Consider the following 23,969-nt stretch of genomic DNA (forward strand, 5'->3'; position numbering starts at 1 on the left):
GCCACAACCTCTGGACCGTCTCAGTCTCTCCCACACTTATGCCTGCCTCGACCTGGACTGTTCTTTGGATTCTTCATTGCCAGGAGACCCTCGCCTAAGTCCTGCTGGCCCCGGCACCCAAGGGCTCAACCTGTGGGGAACAAGGGCTGGTATAGGTGAAAGTTCTGCCTGGTCTCCTGGTCCTGTACTGCCTGCCGGCTACGAGTCCCGCTGTAGGCCTTCCTCCAGCGGATCCTTCCAGCACTCTAGCCGGTCCAAGGGTCCACATTCATATCATAACACACGTGAAAACTCCATAATGTGCTTTGATAAATGACCCAGTATGACGGTCACATTATCTGTATTAAAACTAATGATGTTAACAAGAGCCACTGTGAGCTCCTCCTGGACCACAGTTCAAACAATATATCATGGTGATTCATTTCTCGAATACTTCCAGACCTGTTCCACTGCTAGGCTCAGAGGGGAACTAATTGGCATTAAATGCATAGAAACGTGTTAGCTCAGCTTAGTAAATATGGGCTTTAGCATTGTTAAAAATTTCTATCATCAGGTACAGTAAATTTTAAACAGCTGCGCGGTGTACATGTACAAGCGTATGCCGGCTCACACCAATGGACACGGACATTTTGTAACATAAATGCATGTACGTGCATGGTATAAAATAGGCTGTACGTGCGTAGATATGCGCACAGTTTTATAAGGATGCGTGCACATGTGCACAAATGCTACTTCTATCGCACAAGTCGGGGGATTTTAGTAGACGCGCTCAGACATAATTACCAGTTTTCATAGTTCATTCCCAGTTTGCCGAGGTAAAGGATAGTAGGGATGTGTAGAAGGAAAAAATCTGTTGCTATTCGTTATTCGTTTTGCTGGGACCCATATTCATTGCATTCGTTGCGTAGGGGGAAAACCCTATTCATTGATACATTTTATTCGTTTTCCCCATTAAAGTCAATGGGGGAAGTATTTGCAGCCTATTTTTGGCTGCAGAATTGGAGTTTTCTTATCAATTCTCATGAAACGTCTGGGGAGCAATCATCAGAATGAGAAAAGAGCTCCAAGGTACTTAGACTGTGGCAAAGTGGCACAAAGTGGCATGAATAGCCTAAGGCACTTTAAAGGGCCAAAGGGGTACCAGGAGTGGCAAGAGTGCTTTAACAGAGGTGCAAAGCAGCAGTGATAGTGTCAAAAACACACCACAGCTTCAAAAGAGAACACCGATAACAGATGCATGAACCCTCAAAGGCAGCATGACAGGCAAAGTGGCAAGACAAATGGCATCAACATCCTACAGCTCAATGAAGGGGGAACATAGCAAGCAGAAAGACTAGCACCAACACACTGTGGAACCATGATAGTGGCAAGAACACCACAAGGAGTAGAGTGAGTCATCTGGTTTATGGCAGCAAGGCAGAGTGGCAGAAAGTTGATAGGGGCAAGACAGGCTGGCAGAGCTGAGGTAGTCAGGTCCCTGTGGTTTTGATAGATGCAAGACAGGCTGGCCCCGGGGAGAGTTCCCTTTCCTTTGTGCAGGAAAGGGCTACCTAGAATGGGTTTGCCCCTAGAGTGGAGCACGAGCCTTCAAAGTGTGGTGAGTCAACGTGGAGGAGGTTTCTATGTGAACAGCGGTCTGGTTTAACATGGGTCAATGGGTACTAAAAGATAGGCTGGACGGCTACCCTGGGAAGAGTTCCCATTCCTTTGAGCAGGAAAGGGCTCCAGGACAGTCAGGCACAGTGTTACAGGTCAAGCCCTTTTAGGGATGTAAGGCCTGGATGGACAAGCACAGCAATCAAGGATAGAGGTCAAGCCCACATCAGGACATAAAGCCTGGACAGACAGGCACAGCAATTGAGGTCAAACCCTTTTAGGGACATAAAGCCTGGATGGACAGGCACAGCATTAGAGGTCAAACCCTTTTAGGGACATAAAGCCTGTACAGACAGGCACAGCATTTGAGGATAGTGGTCAAGCCCACGTAGGGACATAAAGCCTGGATGGATAGGCACAGCATTCGAGGTCAAGCCCACAAAGGGACATAAGGGCTGGACGGATAGGCACAGTATTCAAGGTCAAACCCTTGTAGAGACAAAAAGCCTGTACAAACCTGCACAGCATTCGAGGATAGAGGTTAAGCCCCATAGGGACATAAAGCCTGGATGGATAGGCACAGCATTTGAGGTCAAGCCCACATAGGGACATAAGGGCTGGATGGACAGGCACAGCATTAGAGGTCAAAACCTTTTAGGGACATAAAGCCTGGATGGACAGGTACAGCATTTGAGATCAAACTCTTGTAGAGACGTAAAGCCTGGACAGACAGGCACAGCATTCGAGGATAGAGGTCAAGCCCATGAAGGGACATAAGGCCTGGACAGACAGGCACAGCATTCAAAGTCAAGCTCACATAGGCACATAAGGCCTGGATGGATAGGCACAGCATTAGAGGTCAAACCCTTTTAGGAACATAAAGCCTGGATAGACAGGCACAGCATTCGAGGATAGAGGTCATGCCCACGTAGGGACATAAGGCCTGGATGGAGAGGCACAGCATTAGTGTATGTCCTTTGTGCAGGTATGTTGTGGTTTGATCTGTCACTTCTTCTTGAACTGGTTCACTGCCAGAAGCAAATGACATTGTTTTCATTTCTGAAAGATTATTCAACAGAGGATGCTTTTAGAGCAATAGGGACTGCCATTTGTTAAGCAAGAACTGAGCTGGAGATTATTTTTGAATACCCAGAAGCTATTAACTGTACTTATGCACTTCAGCTGATGACAAAGGAACATTAAGAGCTCTCAGAAATAAAAAAAAACAAAAAACACTATTCAAGTCCAAATCTACAATATCAACCTTTGACTTTGTAGTTTACACAGTGCCTCTGTAAACTATGGGAAAACAGAGGATGAACTACAGTGCAACTACCACCAGTTTACTATAGTACTAGAAACATTACTGTTGGCACCTAAGAAAGATTTCGGGAACATGGCCCATATTATTACGGTTAGGAGAACTATTGAGCGTATGAATTATGCAAGCTCCAAACATCTGAAATTAGCTTTTTATGTTCTTACATTGCAAATGTTGCAAAACAAGAAAATAATATTCTGGAAAGAAGTGATGCACAAATACATGAAACTGAAATTAGAAATACCAGAACTAAACTTAGACAGGCACAGCGTTTCAGGTCAGGCCCTTGTAGGGATGTACGGCCTGGACAGTGGATGGACAGGCACAGCGTTTGAGGTCAGGCCCTTGTAGGGACGTACGGCCTGGACAGTGGATGGACAGGCACAGTGTTTCAGGTCAGGCCTTTGTAGGGATATACAGTCTGGACAGTGGACGGACAAGCACACATTTCAGGTCAGACCCTTGTAGGGACATACAGGCACAGCATTTCAGGTCAGGCACTTGTAGGGACGTATGGCCTGGACAGTGGAAGGACAGGCACAGGTTTTCAGGTCAGGCCCTTGTAGGGACGTACAGCCTGGACAGTGGATGGACAGGCACAGCGTTTCAGGTCAGGCCTTTGTAGGGACATATGGCCTGGACAGTGGATGGACAGGCACAGTGTTTTATTCATCTTGCCATTCACAGGGAAAATTTGGAAACCCAAGCAAAGGCAGGTTTATTTTAAAAAACGCTAGCATTTCCATCAACTCTAGTGCCAGATTTGAGCAGTGAGGGCTCATGATATCCCCTGTCATTGAAAATATACGTTCACTGGGCACACTGGTTGGTGGACATGACAGATATCACTGAACCACAAGTCCAATGTCTGGCCACTAGGTGTGGCCAGACATTGGACTTGTGTGCCCAATATGCCAACGGATCTGTCTGCATGTCCTCTGTGGGCACTGAGAGATACCATGTCACTGACATTTGTGCTGGTGTCTCCTTTGCTTGGGTGGGCCGAGAGTCACTCATGCCAGCTGCTTTCTCTCTAGCCCATAGCACAAAAGATGAATCTTTATGGGCAACATGCCTTTGGCGTACTGAAGTGGTGGAGGAGGAGGTACTAGCTGTTAGGGATGTGAATCGTTTTTTGACGATTTAAAAAAATCGTCAGATATTTTTTAAATCGTCAAAAATCGTTAGAGTCGTGATACAATAGAAATTCCCCCGATTTATCATGAAAAATCGTAAATCGGGGGAGGGGGGAGGGCGGGAAAACCGGCACACCAAAACAACCCCTAAACCCACCCCGACGCTTTAAAACAAATCCCCCACCCTCCCGAACCACCCAAAATGTTTTAAATTACCTGATGGTCCAGTGGGGGGGTCCTGGCGCAATCTCCCGCTCTTGGGCCATCGGCGCCATTTTGGCTGCCACTAATATAAATGGCGCCGATGGCCCGATAAAAAAAAAAAACACCCGACCCTTTAAAATGACCCCCGTAGCCTCCCCCACCCTCCCGACCCCCCCCAAAAAAAAAACCTTTTAAAATTACCTGGTGGTCCAGCGGGGGCGCGGGGAGCGATCTCCTTCTCTCAGGCCATCGGCTGCCACTAATAAAAATGGCGCCGATGGCTCTTTGCCTTTACCATGTGACAGGGTAACCGTGCCATTGGCCGACCCCTGTCACATGGTAGGAGCACTGGATGGCCAGCGCTGGACCCCCAGGGACTTTTGCCCAGCTTGGGGGGGCCTCCTGACCCCCACAAGACTTGCCAAAAGTCCAGCGCCCACGCTACCTTTGCCCTCACTATGTCACCGGGGCCGACCGTTAGCCCCTATGACATAGTGAGGGCAAAGGTAGCGCTGGCGCCATTTTGAATATTGGCAATACGACCCGAGTGCAGGAGGTCGCTCCCGGACCCCCGCTGGACTTTTGGCAAGTCTTGTGGTGGTCAAGAGGCCCCCCCAAGCTGGCCAAAAGTCCCTGGGGGTCCAGCGAGGGTCCGAGAGCGATCTTCTGCTCTCAGGCCGTATTGCCAGTATTCAAAATGGCACCGGCGCTACCTTTGCCCTGTCACATGGTAAGGGCAAAGGGCCATCGGCGCCATTTTTTATTAACGCAGCCGATGGCCTGAGAGCGGGAGATCGCTCCCTGCGCTCCCGCTGGACCACCAGGTAATTTTAAAACCTTTTTGAGGGGTTCGGGAGGGTGGGGGGGGGGGTTTGATTATTGGATCGGGCGCAGCCGATAATCAAAACTCAAATCGGGCTGGGCGATAAAAATTTTAAGATTTGGATCGGAACCGGAACCAATCAGATTCTGGTTCCGATTCACATCTCTACTAGCTGTCGCTGACAGAGTGCTGCTCATGCTTGGACTAGCACAATTCTCTGAAGTCCCCGCCACTGTTTCATCCTCTGCTTCATGCCTAATCTGTCTCTGCCTATGGCGCTCCTGATCACGGACTTTTGCTAACAGCAGGTCCTTCACAAATGAGAGACAATTGGACTGTAGGGCGAGTTTCCCTTTCACATGGGGATCACAGACTGTGGCGAGCATGTATGTGTGCTCTTCTGTTAAAGGCCTTAATCTCTCTTGCACCTGCTTCTGCAAAATGTCCAGAGAATGCAGCACCTCAGCTGTCATTCCCTCTTCCTGTTTAAAGCCCTCCAAATTTTCATCCAGAAAATTAACTATAGGGATGATGTCAGCCAAGTTGGCACATCTGGAACTCAGCTCCTCCGTGACATCCTTGAAGGGCTGCAGGATTTTTACCAGCTGACTCATGACTAACCAATCATGATGCCCTAGGGGATTCTGCACACCTATGTCCATTGAACCAGAAAGTTCATGAAGGTGTGTCAGCAGCTCCACTAATCTCTGTAGCATCATATGTGGAATTCCACCGGGTGCCAGTCTTGACTGAGACGATTGTAAGGAATGTCCAAATCAGTCTGCTTTTGTCGGAGAACCTGCCCCGCCTTCACACTTCTGTGGAAGTGCCCTGCTATATCCCTGCACTTGTGTATTAAGTCCTGTAGGTATTCATTCTCTTGTTGCTTGGACTCCAACCCCAGAGCTGACTTCACTACCAGGTGCAGAGTGTGTGCAATACATCGGATGTTCTGAAAGCGCCCCTCGGTTATTGCCTTTACCATGTTTGCACCATTATCTGAGGCAAAGAACCCTGCCTGAGGATTCCTGTCTTGCTGGTGTAGTTTCCAGCGCTCCAGCATCTGTCTGATGCATGCTAGAATATTGGCGGTGGTATAGGCCTGATCCGTCAGGTGAGTGTGCAGTAAAGCCCACTTCCACCCCGATACTTGTTCACTAATAGAGCTGCTGCCTGCCCCTGCCTCAGCCAGGTCCCACCAGTGTGCTGTCAGGGAGAGGTAAGAGTGTGCAGCATTCATGGCAGTCCAGATATCGCAGGTGAAATGCATACTCCCCACTGCCTTAGCTAGCAGCGCTTGGATGCAACTGCGACACTGCTTGTACAGGCTGGGGTTGACCTTTCTGCTAAATGTGGTACTGGAGGGAACTGTAATTTGGAAGTACGACCTTCAGAAAATGTTTGAAACCCACATTGTCCACTATCGCATCATCTTCAAATCTATTCGGAGTATTAAGAATGGGCAATTTAAGAAGGGAAAATATGACAATTGTTGCAAAGCCCATGGGTAAAAGAAACCATGAACTTTGCATCTACTGTATGTAATCAGATTTGAAACTTGCTCCCATTACATATAATATAGTCCTTATGTTGGCAGTTTTCATAACATAGGCACTTGCACCCTTCCCTCTCAGCTCACCCATCCCAAACAATTACATGTCAAATTAGATTAATGCCAAAATAGAGCTGCAACTTTATTAATAGCATATTGTATTGCATCTATATATGGAGTTTGTACTGTAAGATTAGTACAAATCTCATACACAGAATAAGATTCCTTACCAACCCCCCAGCTGAATCAGAATCCCTTTTAGGATCTTTAAATACATTGGTGGCTATTAGATGAATTATATCGCCTTAGGGTTATTAGCCCAAAGATAGGATCAACTGCCAAATGGGTAGCAATCTGGTCATCATGAGATAACTGTTGCATTTGGAAGCCCTCTAGCTGTACCCATGTTTTGTCTGGATAACTTTTGAGTTGGAAAATTGCTGAAGTTTGAATATCTGGCCCCATATGCCTTTGGAGAAAACAGAAGTGGCTCCTGTTAGAGAGTGGTTTAGAAAAAAAATTTCTCTTGATATGGAGGATGATGGAAAGTTTTCAGGTTGCTGAATATTGATGGAGTCCTAATTGCCAGTAATTGTTGGTGTGCATTATTCCTTTTAGATGAATTGTATGGAGGGGTGCCAGTTGATTTCCCCTGATTAAGCTGTAGTACGGCGAAACAAGGGTCCCTTGTAGGGATAGAAAAAGCTAAATGGTAGTGGTGGAGTCATCTAAAAGAAGGGGAAAAGAGAGATGCAATACCCATGATTATACTGACAAGAGTGATTATAAATTCTGAAGAAAAGATAAAAAAAGGCAAAAAGACATAGTAGCAGCGATGGTATAATTGAGAGTGGAAAGATCAAGCCAGAGTCTGTGGCAATACATTAGCAAGTGCAACGATTACATTGAAGCAAGCTAGTGAATGACCAGGAAAAAAGCAAAAAAGGATAGTATATTTTATGTTGATTGCATTTGTATAAGAACTTTGCTGCCTTTATGGGGGTAACTGAATGTTTCATCTATAGTGCTGCTTTGCATATTGTTCTCTCTGAGTTTGTACAAGTTTTGTTCCTTTATTTTTGTATTCAGACTTTCAATTTATATGTGATAGAATATATATTACTTTAAAATGTTGTTTTATTAGGGGTGGGTGCATGTGGTGTGATTGGGGGATATGTGTGTAATGTGGGGTGTTTAACCAATACTGATGTTTTGTACTATTGAATAATAAAGATTGGCTCTCATTTATGTTGTTTAATTAATGTTTCATGCTGTATTTGAGAGTCATGTGTAATTCTGCCCATTTGCAGTTTACCTTTCAGATTATCAGGTATATGAAAATATAGCCAGTTAAGTGCCAATTAAAAGAAAAACAAATTCTGGCCTGTAGGTCTGATCATCCACCCAGCTGAAGGATTAATGCTTATGTGGACTGTAGCACCCTCTTTCCTCCCCCTGCCCCCAAGCCTTCCAAAAATATAACATATTGCATTTACATTTATAAAAATTTGTGAATCACCTAACACGAACGATCTAGCTGATGAACAAAATAACAATCATAATCATAAGCAAATACAAAACCATATAGACTTTTAAAATGACTATTAAAACATAAAATGTAGTTTCAAATCATTAGAAATAAACAAAAACTAAAAAAAAGTAATATATCTCAGTATAAAATAATAAATAATAGATAAAATTAAAATATTAAAAATAAGCCAAATTAAAAAGAAACGTTTTAATTTGTTTCCTAAAGTTCTTTATGGAATCACATTGTCTAATATCAATTGGGAATGAATTCCAAAGAGTAGGTCGGCAACAGAGAAAGCGAACTCATGAGTAGTATATAGTCATGCGACTACACACTACTTCTGACCCAAGGATCTTTCTCTCCCCACCCACCCCCCAAAAATTTAGCATGAATCTGTGGCTTCTGGACCTCTATAAAAGTATTGGAGCATGAGGTTTCCTCCATGTGCCACCCATCCAAAACACCCAGATTGCCTACTGTGCAATATGCTCATTGAACTTTCGGTGGAATCAGGCGCATTTCCTTGTGGCATCCTCTGAATATCCTGGACAACTTATCCTCAGGTGTAATAGGCATCATTATGTTGCACGGATGTACAAAAGTATAGCTATGCAACATAATGCATTGACTGCACCTGAGGCAGGCGCTGAAGTGATGTCACTTCAGTGTCAGCCTCAGTGCAGCCAGTTTCATTTTTAAAGCTACCACAAGCCAGGGCAGGAGAAAGTGAGGATCACTTTTGCCCTTTAGATCACAGGGAACCCTCATAATGGAATACATGAGTTCCAGGGACTTCCCCAACCACAGCATTTGATCTAGGGGTTGGATGGGGAGTTGGAGTGGTCTGAGGTGTCCCTGACTGGGAGCTAAACCCAGCCATTTTCTTTTGTAGAGGAGGTTGGTTGGTCCTATATTCCTTTTTGGGGGTGGGATGGGGATCAGGGAAGGCCATGGAGGCACCAGTTTGCTTTTCTGGGGGTAGAAGGAGGATTGGTTAGTGCACTGGAGGCCTTCATTTTTTTTTTTTAACAAATACAAAAATACCCAATAATTTTCAGTTATTTTCGGCAGAGGCTATTGCCTGATTCATTGTGTTTTGTGCATTCATTTTTAAGGAATGCACATCCTTATAGTATTATTCTCTTACAGTTTGTGCATGAACTCAAATGTAAAAAGTTTGGAAGTCTTGCAGTAACTAAACAATTGCATTATATTTGTAGGCCAATTCTAAAAAACATTTTGTTGGAGCTATCCAAAATTTCAATCACGCTGACGTGAAAATCTGTTGTAATAATCTAGCAGTTGACAATGAAGAGGGAAGTGGAGTACAATGGTAGTTTTATGATGTGACTTCTCTCCTTATTTCCTACTTTCTCTGCAGTTTTTACAATCTACTATCTTTGATCACCTATAGTAGTTAGTTAGTGTCAAGAGTCACAAAAAAAGAACAAAGCTAAAGAAAAGCTATTTCCACTAGGGATGTGAATCGTGTCCTCGATCGTCTTAACGATCGATTTCGGCTGGGAGGGGGAGGGAATCGTATTGTTGCCGTTTGGGGGGGTAAAATATCGTGAAAAATCGTTAAAAAATCGAAAAATCGAAAAAACCGGCACATTAAAACCCCCTAAAACCCACCCCCAACCCTTTAAATTAAATCCCCCACCCCCAAATAACTTAAATAACCTGCGGGTCCAGCGGCGGTCCGGAACGGCAGCGGTCCGGAACGGGCTCCTGCTCCTGCATCTTGTCGTCTTCGGCCGGCGCCATTTTCCAAAATGGCGCCGAAAAATGGCGGCGGCCATAGACGAAAAAGATTGGACGGCAGGAGGTCCTTCCGGACCCCCGCTGGACTTTTGGCAAGTCTCGTGGGGGTCAGGAGGCCCCCCACAAGCTGGCCAAAAGTTCCTGGAGGTCCAGCGGGGGTCAGGGAGCGATTTCCCGCCGCGAATCGTTTTCGTACGGAAAATGGCGCCGGCAGGAGATCGACTGCAGGAGGTCGTTCAGCGAGGCGCCGGAACCCTCGCTGAACGACCTCCTGCAGTCGATCTCCTGCCGGCGCCATTTTCCGTACGAAAACGATTCGCGGCGGGAAATCGCTCCCTGACCCCCGCTGGACCTCCAGGAACTTTTGGCCAGCTTGTGGGGGGCCTCCTGACCCCCACGAGACTTGCCAAAAGTCCAGCGGGGGTCCGGAAGGACCTCCTGCCGTCCAATCTTTTTCGTCTATGGCCGCCGCCATTTTTCGGCGCCATTTTGGAAAATGGCGCCGGCCGAAGACGACAAGATGCAGGAGCAGGAGCCCATTCCGGACCGCTGCCGTTCCGGACCGCCGCTGGACCCGCAGGTTATTTAAGTTATTTGGGGGGGGTTCGGGAGGGTGGGGGGATTTAATTTAAAGGGTCGGGGGTGGGTTTTAGGGGGTTTTAGTGTGCCGGCTCACGATTCTAACGATTTATAACGATAAATCGTTAGAATCTGTATTGTATTGTGTTCCATAACGGTTTAAGACGATATTAAAATTATCGGACGATAATTTTAATCGTCCTAAAACGATTCACATCCCTAATTTCCACACAGAAGTTGATATATTCAAGTTGTAAACCAGGAGCCTGTATGGTTCTTTATTATCTTACATTAAAGCTTGCATCAAAAGCTTGGACAGACTTCAAAATTTAATTTTTTCAAGTACAAGGCTGTGCATTATTAAAATATTAAAATATGTTTGCATAACTTGATATATTGGCAATACTTTTCTTATTGCTTTTAGCTCCAGTATTGTAGCAATTAGTTCCAAGCATTAGAGGATAGACTTCATTTATTTATATTCTAGGAATCACAGAGAATGATGATGTGTCACTATCATGCAGGGAGAAAATCCATTTAATTAAAAAAAAAAAAGAGAAAAAAACAGAATGTTCTTGATATTCTAGCCAATCAGTTGTATACAGAAGGCTAGAGGAAGAAGAGCCAGGAAGTAGAAATGGACTGATCCATATTTCAGTATTACCATTATAGAAATAAAAATCAAGTAAGATAGGGGCCAATATTTAGTAAGCTGTGAGTGGACAAGTTATCTGGCTAGAGTTAATTGGATAACCTAGCTAGGATATTCAGCGGGACAAATGTCCCATTGAATATACTCATTTAAAGTTATCTGGCTACATGTAGCCGAACAGCTTTAAAACCTAGCCAGCTACGTTGCAATAGAACACTTTATTTAACTTTTAATGTTATTCGGTCGTGAGTGGCCAGTTAACTTGCCACTTAAACGAATACATTCAAAAGATATCCAGTTAAGTATCAATGAACTGAAAGGAAAAAAAAAAAATCTGTTGGCAAATTATGAGCAAATATGCTTAATCTGAGTGTAGCTCCATATAAAGCCATTTTGTTGACTGAAGGTTATTGGCTTGTTTATGGCAGGAGGGAATGAAGAAAAGAGGATTTATATTCAGACAACAACCAACAAGGACTAAATTGCACAGGCTGGGTAAACAAATAGGCGTGTAAGTAGCTTGCTTATTGCGGCGGTTACTACCCCTAACCATTTAGGCTTGATACTTCACATTGATGCAGCTCCAGCACTATATCAATGGCAGGGGTGGAAGGAAATTAGAACCAAAAAGTTACCAATAAGGGCCCTGACCTCAGCAGTCAGAGTAACAGATAAGTATGAGAAAAATAAGTACGAAAACTTGCTGGGCAGACTGGATGGTCTTCTTCTGCCATCATTTCTATGTTTCTATATATATGTTTCTATAATTTATACATTTTGGGGTAGATTTTCAAAGGTTTACATGCGTAACCCCCGAAAACCTACCCCTGCACGCGCTGAGCCTATTTTGCATAAGCTCGGCGGTGCGCGCAAGCCCCGGGATGCGCGTATGTCCCAGGGCTTTCTAAAATGGGCGGTCCTGTGGTGGGGCCGGGGCGGGGTGGCAGTCCAGGGGCAGTCCAGAGCGCTCTGGCACAGCGGCCTGTGCCGGGGCATGGCGCACCAGCAGCTGGCTGGCACGTGCAAGTTACGCCTGCCTCGGGCAGGCATAACTCCTGAAAAAAAGGTAGGGTGGGATTTGGTTAGGGCTGGGATTTAGTTAGGTAGGGGGGATTTAGTTAGGGCGTAACTCCTGAAAAAAAAGTAGGAGGGGTTTAGTTAGGGTTAGATAGGGGAAGGGAGGGAAAGGTGGGGGGGGGGGGGGGGAAATCGAAAAAAAAGTTCCCTCCAAGGCCGCTCCGATTTTGGAGCGGCCTTGGATGGAATGGGGAAAGCTCGGGGCGCGCAAGTTACACAAGCGTGCACCCTCTTGTGTGCGCCAACCCCGGATTTTATAACATGCACGCGGCAGCCCGCGCATGTTATAAAATCAGGTGTACATTTGTGCACGCTGGATAGCGCGCACAAATGTACCCCGCGCACATAACATTTAAAATCTCCCCTTTATTAATATGAACATCTTAAATTTTTGTTTTTTTAATTTCATAAACAAGTAGGCAAGCTCAGGTTTAAAGTGTATTTATAAACTGTTAAAAAGCCTTGGCAATCATTCATAATCTTTGTCTTTACTTTTATTATTTTCTAAATTACACTTATTTGTGAAACTCTATTTCTACAATACAAAAAACACTGCCAAAATGATCTCCTGCAAATGAGCTTCATTTCTCTGCAAATAAGTGAACACGCTCACACTGGGATTTGGAAGCTAATCAAGTATACTAAGGAAAAAAAAATGGTGAAAAAGCAAATTGAAAAAATGTACAGGTCTCATTTACTATCTTTAGTGCATTTGAACTAAACTTTAAATGATGTTTTAAATCAGGTTGATTGTATAGAAAGATCATGGGACCTAGGAGTCTGGATTGTAGGCCAGCAGAGATATCAGTATTGTTTACTATTTAGATTATCCCAAGCTTTGTTATTAGGTTTGATAAAGGAGGGGTGCTGAGGTTTTGCATACTCATCTATTCAAAAGGGTGGAACATACAGTAAAGGAGAAAGAGAAAATTACTGTGTTGAATAAGGAATGTTATCCTACAAGTAGTCATAAAGGAGGTAATTTTCAAATGGTTTTGCATTCATAAATGGACTTTACACATGTAAATGGGCTTTTGAGATTTCACTGAATTTTCAAAAGGTTTTATGTGTGTAAATGAACTTAACATGATTAATGAGCTTTTGAAAATTGCTATGATATGCGCTACTTTAGTACTTTTACGCATGTAGCTCTTTTGAAAATTCATCCCTATGGTTGTCAACTGGACAATATCCAGGGCAATGTGGACAGGAATAATTATCTAGACCAGTTCGCCCTTTTCTGCTATCATGTACATTGCTATAAAGACAGTATCATATAACCCAATGCAAAACATGTAATTATGTCATTTTTAGGGAGTTAGTTTTATATTTGCTAAGAAAATATAATTTGAAAGAAATCTGCTTATCATCTTTCTATCAGCCACACAAATACGTTTTGTGAGTAATTAATTTTTAAGAAAATAATAATTAATGGAACAATTTTCAAACACTTCATTTTGAAATAAAATGCCATGAGTATACCTTGTGTTTTTTTAAATACTCTATGTAAACCGTTGTGATGTATTTCGAACGACAGTATACAAAACTTTTTAAATAAATAAATAATACTTTTACTCATGGACTTTGCCCAAATTTTCAAAAGCTAATTTTCTTGTATTACTTCTCTTTGAAACTTGCCGTGGATACAAAGTATCTGCAGACGGTGGCACCTGCTTTTTCTGCAGGTATGTTTTTTTTCTCACATGGATTTGAAATGCAATCTATGCACTTTTATTTCCTCTCCTGAGCAAAAGTAAGCTTACTTTTAGATACATTTAGGGTGGACAGTTTTCAAATGCCAATTTATGCACATAAATTCCTGTTTAAATGCATAAATGGCTTTGAAAATTATTTTTAATGTCTTACTTCAAACCATATACAGCTTGCTATTCAGAAAAGAGTTAAAACTGTGGAGTGTTTGCCTTCCATTGAAAAGTCATTTTCCCTTATTGTTTCCTTTCTTCTTATATATAGGTTTACCCAATGATTGGAAATCTTTGAGAGAAGTACTTGCCCTTGTGAAGTATTTTTGATCTGGAAAAAGCACCAAATTCAAGGCAGGATTGGTGTCTAAGGATGGACTGCATAGAAGAATCCTTCCTTATTTGTGAAATTGGAATGTATTGATGGTCTGTATACTGAGGATACACCCAAAATACAACTCACCGTTGCCTAAACAAATCTGTCATTCTTCCAACCACTTCAGTTTGTGTCTTTGGTTATTATTCCTACTCTGCGAGCCCCCATTATTGTGGGAGAGAGAACCCTTCTGATGCTGATGTAAACAATGATGAGGCCAAAGGAACTATTATGGCTACCTTCGATTTTTACCCCTGCTTGTATCATGTTGAACTCAAACTTCCTCATATGGATAACTACAATTGCTGTACGATTTACACTCATCGATGGCCAAGCTCCACACCCAATTGTACCTACAAATTATGGCAAAATCCGTGGCACAAGAACACCCTTGCCCAATGAAATCCTAGGCCCTGTAGAACAATACTTAGGCGTGCCCTATGCCTCTCCTCCTACTGGGGAGAGGAGATTCCAACCTCCTGAGCCTCCATCTTCCTGGACTGGAGTCAGAAATGCCACTCAGTTTGCTGCTGTTTGCCCTCAATATCTGGATGAAAGGTCTTTGCTGAATGACATGCTGCCAGTCTGGTTTACTGCCAATTTGGATACTGTGGTTTCCTATGTACAAGACCAAAATGAGGATTGTCTTTATTTGAATATATATGTTCCTACTGAAGATGGTGAGTACTTTTTTAGACCTACAAGTGATATACAAAAAGATAACAAATAAAAAGAGGTTTTAGCACTGACCATTTCTCATAACCTCATTCTGCTTTTGAGAATTTGTTTATATCAATAAGTTGGTTTACTGATTTCAACAGCAGTCCAAATGTGTATGTCTGGTTATTGATCTCAATAGCAGTCCAAATGTGTATGGGTGGAAAATATCTATAGCTATGTATCTATCTATATAGATAGATAGATGATAGATATACAGATAAAGATATATAAATTAGACACATAGAATATTACTTCAGCAGGAAGAATGTGGCACACAGTCTCCTGTTTACTCCCTTGAGGATTAATAGGTGACATTACTGATCTCAGTAGTAGTGTAAATGTTTGCATTCATTTGCCACCATTATTTCTACATAAACATAATTTGCCACTGTATAATCTATATGACAGTTGTGTTTATTTTATTTTTTTTTAATATAGAATATTTTTTAAAAGTGACAGAAAAAGATAGAATTATCATGTTGACTGCTAAGTGAAAATTGATTATAAGTGATTTATATGATAGCTGTTTATATTATAATTTTTTTGGATCCTCTGATTTTATTTACATATTTGCATATGTGATTTTTATGTACATTGAAAACAAAAAAAGGATTTGCTTATGTTGTTGAAGCAAAATAAAATTATGAGGGCTATACTGCTTAAGGTTGCAGCAGGAAAGCTATCTGGATAAAAATACCTTACTCAGTATACAGTAGACTAAAGTTGAATATTCCTCTGCAGTCAAAGTTACCAAGGTAATGTTATCCAGATAGCACTAAAGCTGAGTCCCATCCTCAGAGCAACTCAGCACCACCAATATTTTTATTTAGCTATATTTTGTGCTTGTAATAAGTTATCCACACAAAATTTAAACAAAGAGTGTGAACAATTTCTGAAATAAAAGATTTGTTCGGTTAACTTTCAAGTTACCCAGACACATTTTTTAAAAAGGATCGCCATATGATTTGTATATGTAGTGCATAACAAAGACATCATCAATCAATAAATTATTCATTTGTATAGATAGAAAGAGAAATATAGTACTATGTTATAATTAGGTTATATAATGTTTTAACAAAATTCATTAGTTTTATTCTAATTTATTTGTTATTTTAATCTAAGCTGCAGCTTCAAGTGGTTTCATGAATCTTCAGGTACTAAACAACTTATTATTGAAACATACATTTTTAGCTTGATTAGTTTTGTTTGAAATTTCTTGGTCAAGAACTTTATCACACAACCCCAAACTTAGGGCTGGATTCATCATTCTTCACAGAATGATGAATCCAGCGAAAAAGGGGGTAGGGGCAAAGGGGGGGCAGGCCTGCGAAAGGCCGCAGCCTTTCGCACTGCGGTGCAATTTCGCTGGCTGCGGTGCCGTGGCCGACTCCTCCCCCTCCCCACCCGACTCCTCCCCTCCAGCATTATATCGCATACGAAAAGGCCCTTTTTGCACGTGGTAACGCTTTGAAAAATAACCCCCTTAATTTGATCAGTAGAATGTCATGATTTAGAATCAAGCAGAGGACCAGCCTGATAATGAACGGACCTGGGCTTGATTCCTTTTATTGTATAGAGCTGATAATACAGAGGGGGAAGTGTTCACAGACCCTGGCAGGAGAGAATCATTTAGTCACTGACCATGGCGACACCTAGTGGCCAGATTTAGGGCCTGGTGCATGGGCCCCAGCCAAGGCCTGTTGCTGCAAGGACTGGAATAAAGGAAGATGGGGAGAGATATTAAGGAGGTAAAATTCAAAAGGATTTATACACAGAAACCCCAGCTTTTGAAAATTGCCAGGGGAGGGGGGGTGCTCAAGGAAAAATAATTATGTATACACTTTTCCCAGCATTCATTCATGATAGGTGTTCTAGGAGTTGAGGCTGGGGAGGGGGCTGCATTTATGTTCACTTTTGATTTTCGAATATAGGAGCATAAATATGCCCACAGAAAGTTACACCTGGAGTAACTTGTATCATATTTCCTGTGGGGCAGATTTTATAAAACTACGCGCGCGTATCTGTTAAAATCCGGGGTCGGCGCGTGCAAGGCTGCCCAAAATCGGCAGCCTGCGGGCGCCAAGCCGCGCAGCCTGCCTCCATTCCCTCCGAGGCCGCTCCGAAATCGGAGCGGCCTTGGAGGGAACTTTTCTTCCACCCCCCGCACCTTCCCCTCCCTAACTCACCCACTCCCAGCCATATCTAATCCCCCCCTACCTTTGTTGCACAAGTTACGCCTGCCCGAGGCAGGCATAATTTGTGCACACCGGGCCAGCCGCCGGCGCTCCATGGTCCGGTCTGGGGGCGGGTCCGGAGGCCGCGGCCACACCCCGGAATGCCCCCGATGACACGCCGGCCACGACACCCCCCCCAACATGCCCCTAATGAAACGCCGGCCGAGACACACCCAGACCCCCCCCCCCCCCCCAGGAAAGCCCCGGGACTTACGCGCATCCCGGGGCTTTGCGCGCGCCGGCAGCCTATGCAAGATAGGCTCGGCACGCGCAGGGGGGGTTTGGGGTAGGTTTTCGGGGGTTACGCACGTAACCCTTTGAAAATCTGCCCGAGTGTGTAAATCAGCTTTTGAACATTGCCAGGGGAGGGGGGCCCGAACAAATCTATGCCCAATTTTATAACATGCGGGCGCAGCCACGCGTATGTTATAAAATCTGGAGTCGGCGCACGCAAGGGGGTGCACACTTGTGCACTTTGCGCGCGCCGAGCCCAAGGGGAGCCCAGATGGCTTTCCCTGTTCCCTCCAAGGCCGCTCCGAAATCGGAGCGGCCTTGGAGGGATCTTTTTTTGCGTTCCCCCCCCACCTTCCTCTATCTAGCCCACCCCCAGCCCTAACTAAATCCCCCCTACCTTTTGTTTCCGAAGTTACGCCTGCCCAAGGCAGGCGTAACTTACGCGCACCAGCTCGCCATCCCCTGGCAAAGGCTGCTGTGCTGGAGGACTCGGGACCGCTCCCGAACCTCTGCCACGCCCCCAGACCGCTCCCTGATCCCCAGACCTGCCCCCTTTCCACCGCCACGCCCCCAGACCCACCCCCTTCCCGCCCCTTTTTCAAAGCCCAGGGACATACGCGTGTCCCGGGGCTTGTGTGCGCCTCCGAGTCTATGCAAGATAGGCTTGGCGCGCGCAGGGGCAGCTTTTTGGGGGGATACGCGTGTAACCCTTTGAAAATCTGCCCCTTAGTGAATCAGGCTGTAAGGTTGTATTGCTTATATATTAATATAGAGGAGAATGGCTCATTATCATCAGTCTGTGACTGATGCACACATTGCACAGTAGAGTATGATGGCATTTGCTGCTGTACAAATTTAGTGTCAGTAGGAGTTTTTAACTGCAAGGAAGCTATTCGTTTTCAGGGCTGTGCACGTAGACGAACACATCTTACTTTCCACCTTTGTATAACATTATCTTCAGTGGGAACATTCCATCCAGTCTGATGTCAGAAAGGGGGGGGGGGGGTGGAGAAGTGTGGAATTAAAAAGTAGGTCCCAAACTTTTTCTATTCTTCTGCTCAAAAGTGAGCTCCCTCTCATTCTCTCACTTTTGAACATTTTGGGGTAACAAAGCAGGTGAAATGTCAGCTAGTGATACATTTTTGTATTTATGCAAATATTGATGTTTGAACATAAGAAAAATGTTCAGTGTTTATTGTCGCAGCTGGATGGTAGACCACTTGAACCAAGCATTTAGAAAAGAGTTTCCGTACAAGTGAAGAATAGAGGAACATCCTTAATGGGCTGCTTTCTAAAGAGAGCATCAGGATCCCCTCTCAGTCGACTTGGATGGAAATTAGTGGTTCAGGTGTCACTGTAGACCTGCCTGACTAGTAGTGCTTGTATTGTGTGAGGACCCCAGAAGACCATCTGGCATTTCCTGGATACAGCCAATGGTGTGGTCAAGATCAGCCTAGCTTGTAAACACGGCGGGGATCTGGATGATGGCTTTCTTGAGACAGCCCTTCTAGATTTGGCAGGCACAAATGGGAGCAGTTGAGATTATATGGTTAGCTTCAATGAGTACAGATGGTGCTTGCACTTGTTTTTAGGAGCAAGCAAATGTAATTCTTTTTTAATAAATCTGTGGCTTATTTTTATCCAACAATCTGTGTCCATATTTGTTTGGCATGTACAAATTTATGAAGGGAGTGGGGTTAGGAAAGACATGGCTGCCAATGTTTCTTCAAACTCTATAGTATTAATAGTGGTATAGTCCTTTAGATATGTTGACCCTATGTAAATCATAGTTTAATTTTGCTTTTCCAGATCAATTAAATGTCAGTTCTCATTAAAGAAAATCTATATATGTGATCAAAGATTGCACTGTTAACTTCCATGTATCTTGTTTCATATATTATTTCACAAATTGGAGAAAATGCTAGAGATTCTAGATGCTCAATCAGTATCTTTGATTAAATAGGGGTGTATAGTGGCATGAAACACGTTCAGCTTTATAAATTATAAAATATATTTTCTTTATATTGAATTTGAAATCCAATATTTGTACCTAATTTACTAAGGTTTTTCTTACACTATGTGGACTGATAAAATGCTTAATAAGTAGATTCTACATGTTGATAGAGATATGCTTCTTTCAGTGATCACTGGATCACATTTATGACCTGTTACAGAGAGTGAATTCCTGTTAGTAACTATTAAGCTTCCTTGTAATGTAAATGATAAAAAATGAACTAACCTAGATTTTCAATAGCTTTTAAACAAAGATTTCACTAACAACATACCTAAGGTAAATACTTCAAATTATAACCCATAAGAATCTGATTAAAGATATTATCTTTCATTAAAGAACTCTTAGCAGGCAGAAGAAGTCATGTTGTTATGGAGATAAACCATGAACTTAGTTTTTGAAGCTGAAGGTCCTAAAGTGAGTCAGTGATATAAGCTGCCATTTGCAATTTTGACTCATGTATGAAGGAGGAAAAACAGCTGTTAGACTGTTTAAAGAGACCACTATGTCCTGTTCTTAAATAAAAAGAAGAATTAAAGTACTCAGCCCAGTTATTACATCTGATTGTCAGGGACACATGAATTAGTTCTCTTTCTTCTTTGTAATAGCAGTAACCACAGTAACACTCAGTCAGCTTTCTATGTTATATAAGTTGTTTGCTGTCACTGGTACTAAACCTATATCTATGCAGCAAGTAATTATAGTGAAAGACTTGAGTATTTACATTTTTAGCATAGTTTTCTTTAAAAAAAAAAATTGTGTGTTCATTTTGTGCCCTGAACTATTCAAATTAAAGCAACCACATTTTAAGAATAAGTAATATATATACTGCATATATCATATACATTGTGGGGTCAGGGGGAAGTGTTGAAGGGAGGTTGGAGGAGTGCAGAGTTCTGCCTGCCAAAAGACCCTGCCAGCTACCCTCCCACCTTCCTTGCGATCCTAAGTCAGGCAAAAATACAATGTGTATGCTCCTCTGCAATAGACCTTCGTTTATCAGATTTGGCAAGACATAGCATCAGCCTGCTTTGACATAAATAATTGTGGCTCACTTACTTACCCCTTATTCCAGCGTTCAGGCGATTCCTCTGTTCACCTCAGACGCAGGTTCCGGCTGGAGGGCGTGGGCAGGGGAGAGGCTCGCTTTCGGGCATGGCTGACAGAGCGGACATGGCTGGTTCTCAGCCTTCGGGATAGCAGGGAGATCTGGCTGGCTTCAGACCCTCCTTTCGCTTCCAGGGACAACTCGGCACAGGTTCTCGCTCTCAGGGTTTGCATTCAGGATTTGGGGCTCCTCTTCCTCTCGGGTTCCGTGCCGGGCCTCACTGCTCCCTTTTTGGCTTCCGGGCTGCTCTGCCAGGAGGTTCTTCTTCTTTCAGGCCTCGCTTTTCTGGAACTGAACTTCTTTTCTTTCTGGACTCAAACCTCCCCTTTTTCTTTTGGAAGCAGAACTCTTTTTTGGAAAACACCTTGCCCCCCAGTCTTATACTTCCCAGCTGATAAATATGCATAAGCTCATGTATATCCTCTGTGGTGGGTGGAGGGTCTTTTGCCGCACTGCACGTCTTTCTTTACTTCAGCAGTGTACTGCCACATTGGCAGGTTCCTCCCCCCTCCCCCCAGTTTCTTTGGGGAAGAAACTGTCACGTAGTCATCCCAAGCTGTGTCAGCGTGTCAGTACTGTTTCAGAAAACTCTTCTTTGCAAAGGTGGGGGTCTGTTTGCCTGTCCCTGACATTCTGCTTAGGATCTTAAGACATATTGTCTTTTCTGTATGGTGTCTTTATTTGCACAGGAACAGCAAATAGGAACATCTGATAGGGATGTGCAGAGCAAAAGTTTATGTTCATAAGTCCATAAGTCGAAAGGGGGTCCCATTTGCGGTCAATATGGACATATGGAGAATTCCATAAGTTGAGTCTATGTCCATATGTGCAAATAAAAATTTAAACCCCTCACCCTCCTTAATCCCCCCCCCCCCCAAGACTTACCAAAACTCCCTGGTGGTCCAGCGGGGTCAGGACGCCATTTCTGACCTCCTGTGTACACTACACTTTGGGGTGGGATTAAGGAAGGTGAGGGGTTTAAATTTTTATTTTGGATCAACAATCGCGATTTCCAACGTATTCAACATAGCTATGTTGAATAAGTTGGAAATCCGATCGTTTTCGCCTCATCACTTTTTTAAGTTAAAAAAAAAAAAAGTAGCGTTTTACATTTAAGTTCAAAACGAATGCACACCCCTAACATCTGATAACACCTTCTATACTGCTGGAAACAAGGCCTCTATACTGCTTAGAACAAGGCCTTTAGTTTCCACTGATGCAAGGTAGTTTAAAATTCACCTGGGTAAAAGTCCAGCCATGCAAAAGATAAATTCTGACAGAATTTATCTTTTGCATGGCTATCATAAGTCATAACTGGTGCATCATTGGTAAACAGGAGATCTCGCCCTGCAGTGTAGTGTACACAGCGTTGCCAGTAGCCACCAGTGCCCACTTCCTGCCATCCAACATAAATACTGTGCAAGGCTGCACAGCCCCTGAAATCACAGTGACACTGACTAGTGGAGTCAGGGGGCCTGGTAGGCTGCAAGAGAGAGAGCAGTCCAGGAAGTAGAGGAGGGGAATCCTCTTGGGATCAGACAATGCTGGGGTCAGACTTGGAGGGATAGATGAAATTGCTAAGTTCAATTCTCCTCCATTGAAGTTTCAGTGCAAATCGGTTAGTATCAATATAAAAGTTAGAAATCAACATTTTCTATAAAATATGGATCTTGCATAAAATAAAAAAAATAAAACATGTTTTTTAAAGAAAAACGCCCACATTTGAATTGTTCTGCTATCTTTTCTTACTTGCTATAAATAAAAATAACTGTTTCCCACTCAATTTAAAAGTAAGATTTTAAAGGATAAATTGGCTATTAGATTTCAATTTCGATTTAATGCTATTAGATTTTGTTTATTATGTCAGAACAGACAGTGGCAAACAAACCCCTAGATTTATCAAAATATAGCACCCATGATAGGAGAGAGAGAGAGAGAAAGAAAGAGAGAGACTCTGTATAAAGTCATTCGGATACACTCTCTATATATGTACCACTGTAGAGAGGCACTTAGAATCAGGGTGGGATTTGGAAAGTGTGTGTGTGTGTGTGTGGGGGGGGGGGGGGGGTGTTATGGGGGGTGGTATTGCAGAAACATTTATAAGTATTCATAGTAAAATGGATGTCAGTAAAGATTTGTAGTCATTATAATGGATGAAAAGGCATTAGTGATGTCCATTTTACTATGAATACCTCTGAATGTCTCTATAATATCATTCCCTAGCCCCCCCCCCCCACCACCACCACCTTCTAGAACCCTCCCTGATTCAAAGTGCTTTCCGGTGCTCAATCCTGCATTGCTGTATCTACGCTAACAACCCTCATTTCCATTAACTCCCCCCACTGGAATATTTAATGTGGAATTTGCATACACATTTCTGTTGTGTTATTTATCGTTTGCATTAGGGCATTAACGCACCCATTAAGGCCCTATTGCAAAATGATAAATGACCCTGTAAGATGACAATTTGCAAAGCATGTTATTTTCCATGTAAAATACTGCTGCACAGAAAGGAGTATGCGAGTCAGTGGGCACTTTGTTTCCATGTTAGGTTTCAAAGGAAAGGTATGTGCAAAGTTTGCACATAAAATATAAAGGCAGACTTGGTACCAGAACAGATATTTTGAAAACTGTTCTCTCAAAGGTGAATTTTAAAAGCCTGGAGCACAAATAAATTAGTGGATGTGCGAACAAATTGGATTCATGCGTGCCGTCCAAATTTTAAAGCCACCCAGATACTCACCTATTTCCTGTTGGACACATCTCACTCCGATTCAAAAATGGGCATGGTTAGGGTGGCCAACTTTTTCATGGACCATAACTGGCCACTCCACTAAATTTCATTCTTTGGGAGGAGATGTGGGGGTGGGAGGGAGGTTACAGACTACTGTCAGTTGTCGATCCACTCATTATTTGCCTTTCAAACTCTCCCCTCAATGTACTTTGTTTTATAAAATGTTATTTCAACTTTCTTCATAAACACATCAGCCTCTCTCATGCAGTTTTGCTCTCTTTCTAATACACACTCACCTCCATACTTTCCCATAAACATACAGACTCCTATCTTATACACACACACACTCCAAAACAGCCTTCTCTCTCATACACATACACACACACTCTCTCTCATACACACATTCACACTCCCAACACACAGCTTCCTCTCTCATACACAGTCTTCTCTGTCTCACACACACACATATATACACAGTGTCCTCTCTTATACATACATGCACACTCCCAAATACACAGCCTCCTTTCTCAAACAGAGGTGGTTCACTCTTCCTTTCCTTAAAACCTTCTTAGCCTTTCATCTGTGTCTCCTTTGTGTCACCTGTCTTTCGATAT

At 43.2% G+C, this 23,969-nt stretch overlaps 1 protein-coding gene across 1 annotated transcript in view; it reads left to right on the forward strand.

Moving 5' to 3' along the window:
- LOC115092452 (neuroligin-4, X-linked-like) overlaps positions 1 to 23,969 on the forward strand; it is a 663,771-nt gene that overhangs the window by 352,420 nt on the left and 287,382 nt on the right. Inside the window, exon 3 of the mRNA XM_029603289.1 lies at positions 14,210 to 14,994. Within this exon, the coding sequence (XP_029459149.1) occupies positions 14,523 to 14,994 (472 nt within the window). The 5' untranslated portion in view covers positions 14,210 to 14,522. The remainder of the gene's footprint in view (positions 1 to 14,209; positions 14,995 to 23,969) is intronic.

Source organism: Rhinatrema bivittatum, chromosome 5, assembly GCF_901001135.1.
Source record: "Rhinatrema bivittatum chromosome 5, aRhiBiv1.1, whole genome shotgun sequence".
NCBI lineage: Eukaryota > Metazoa > Chordata > Amphibia > Gymnophiona > Rhinatrematidae > Rhinatrema > Rhinatrema bivittatum.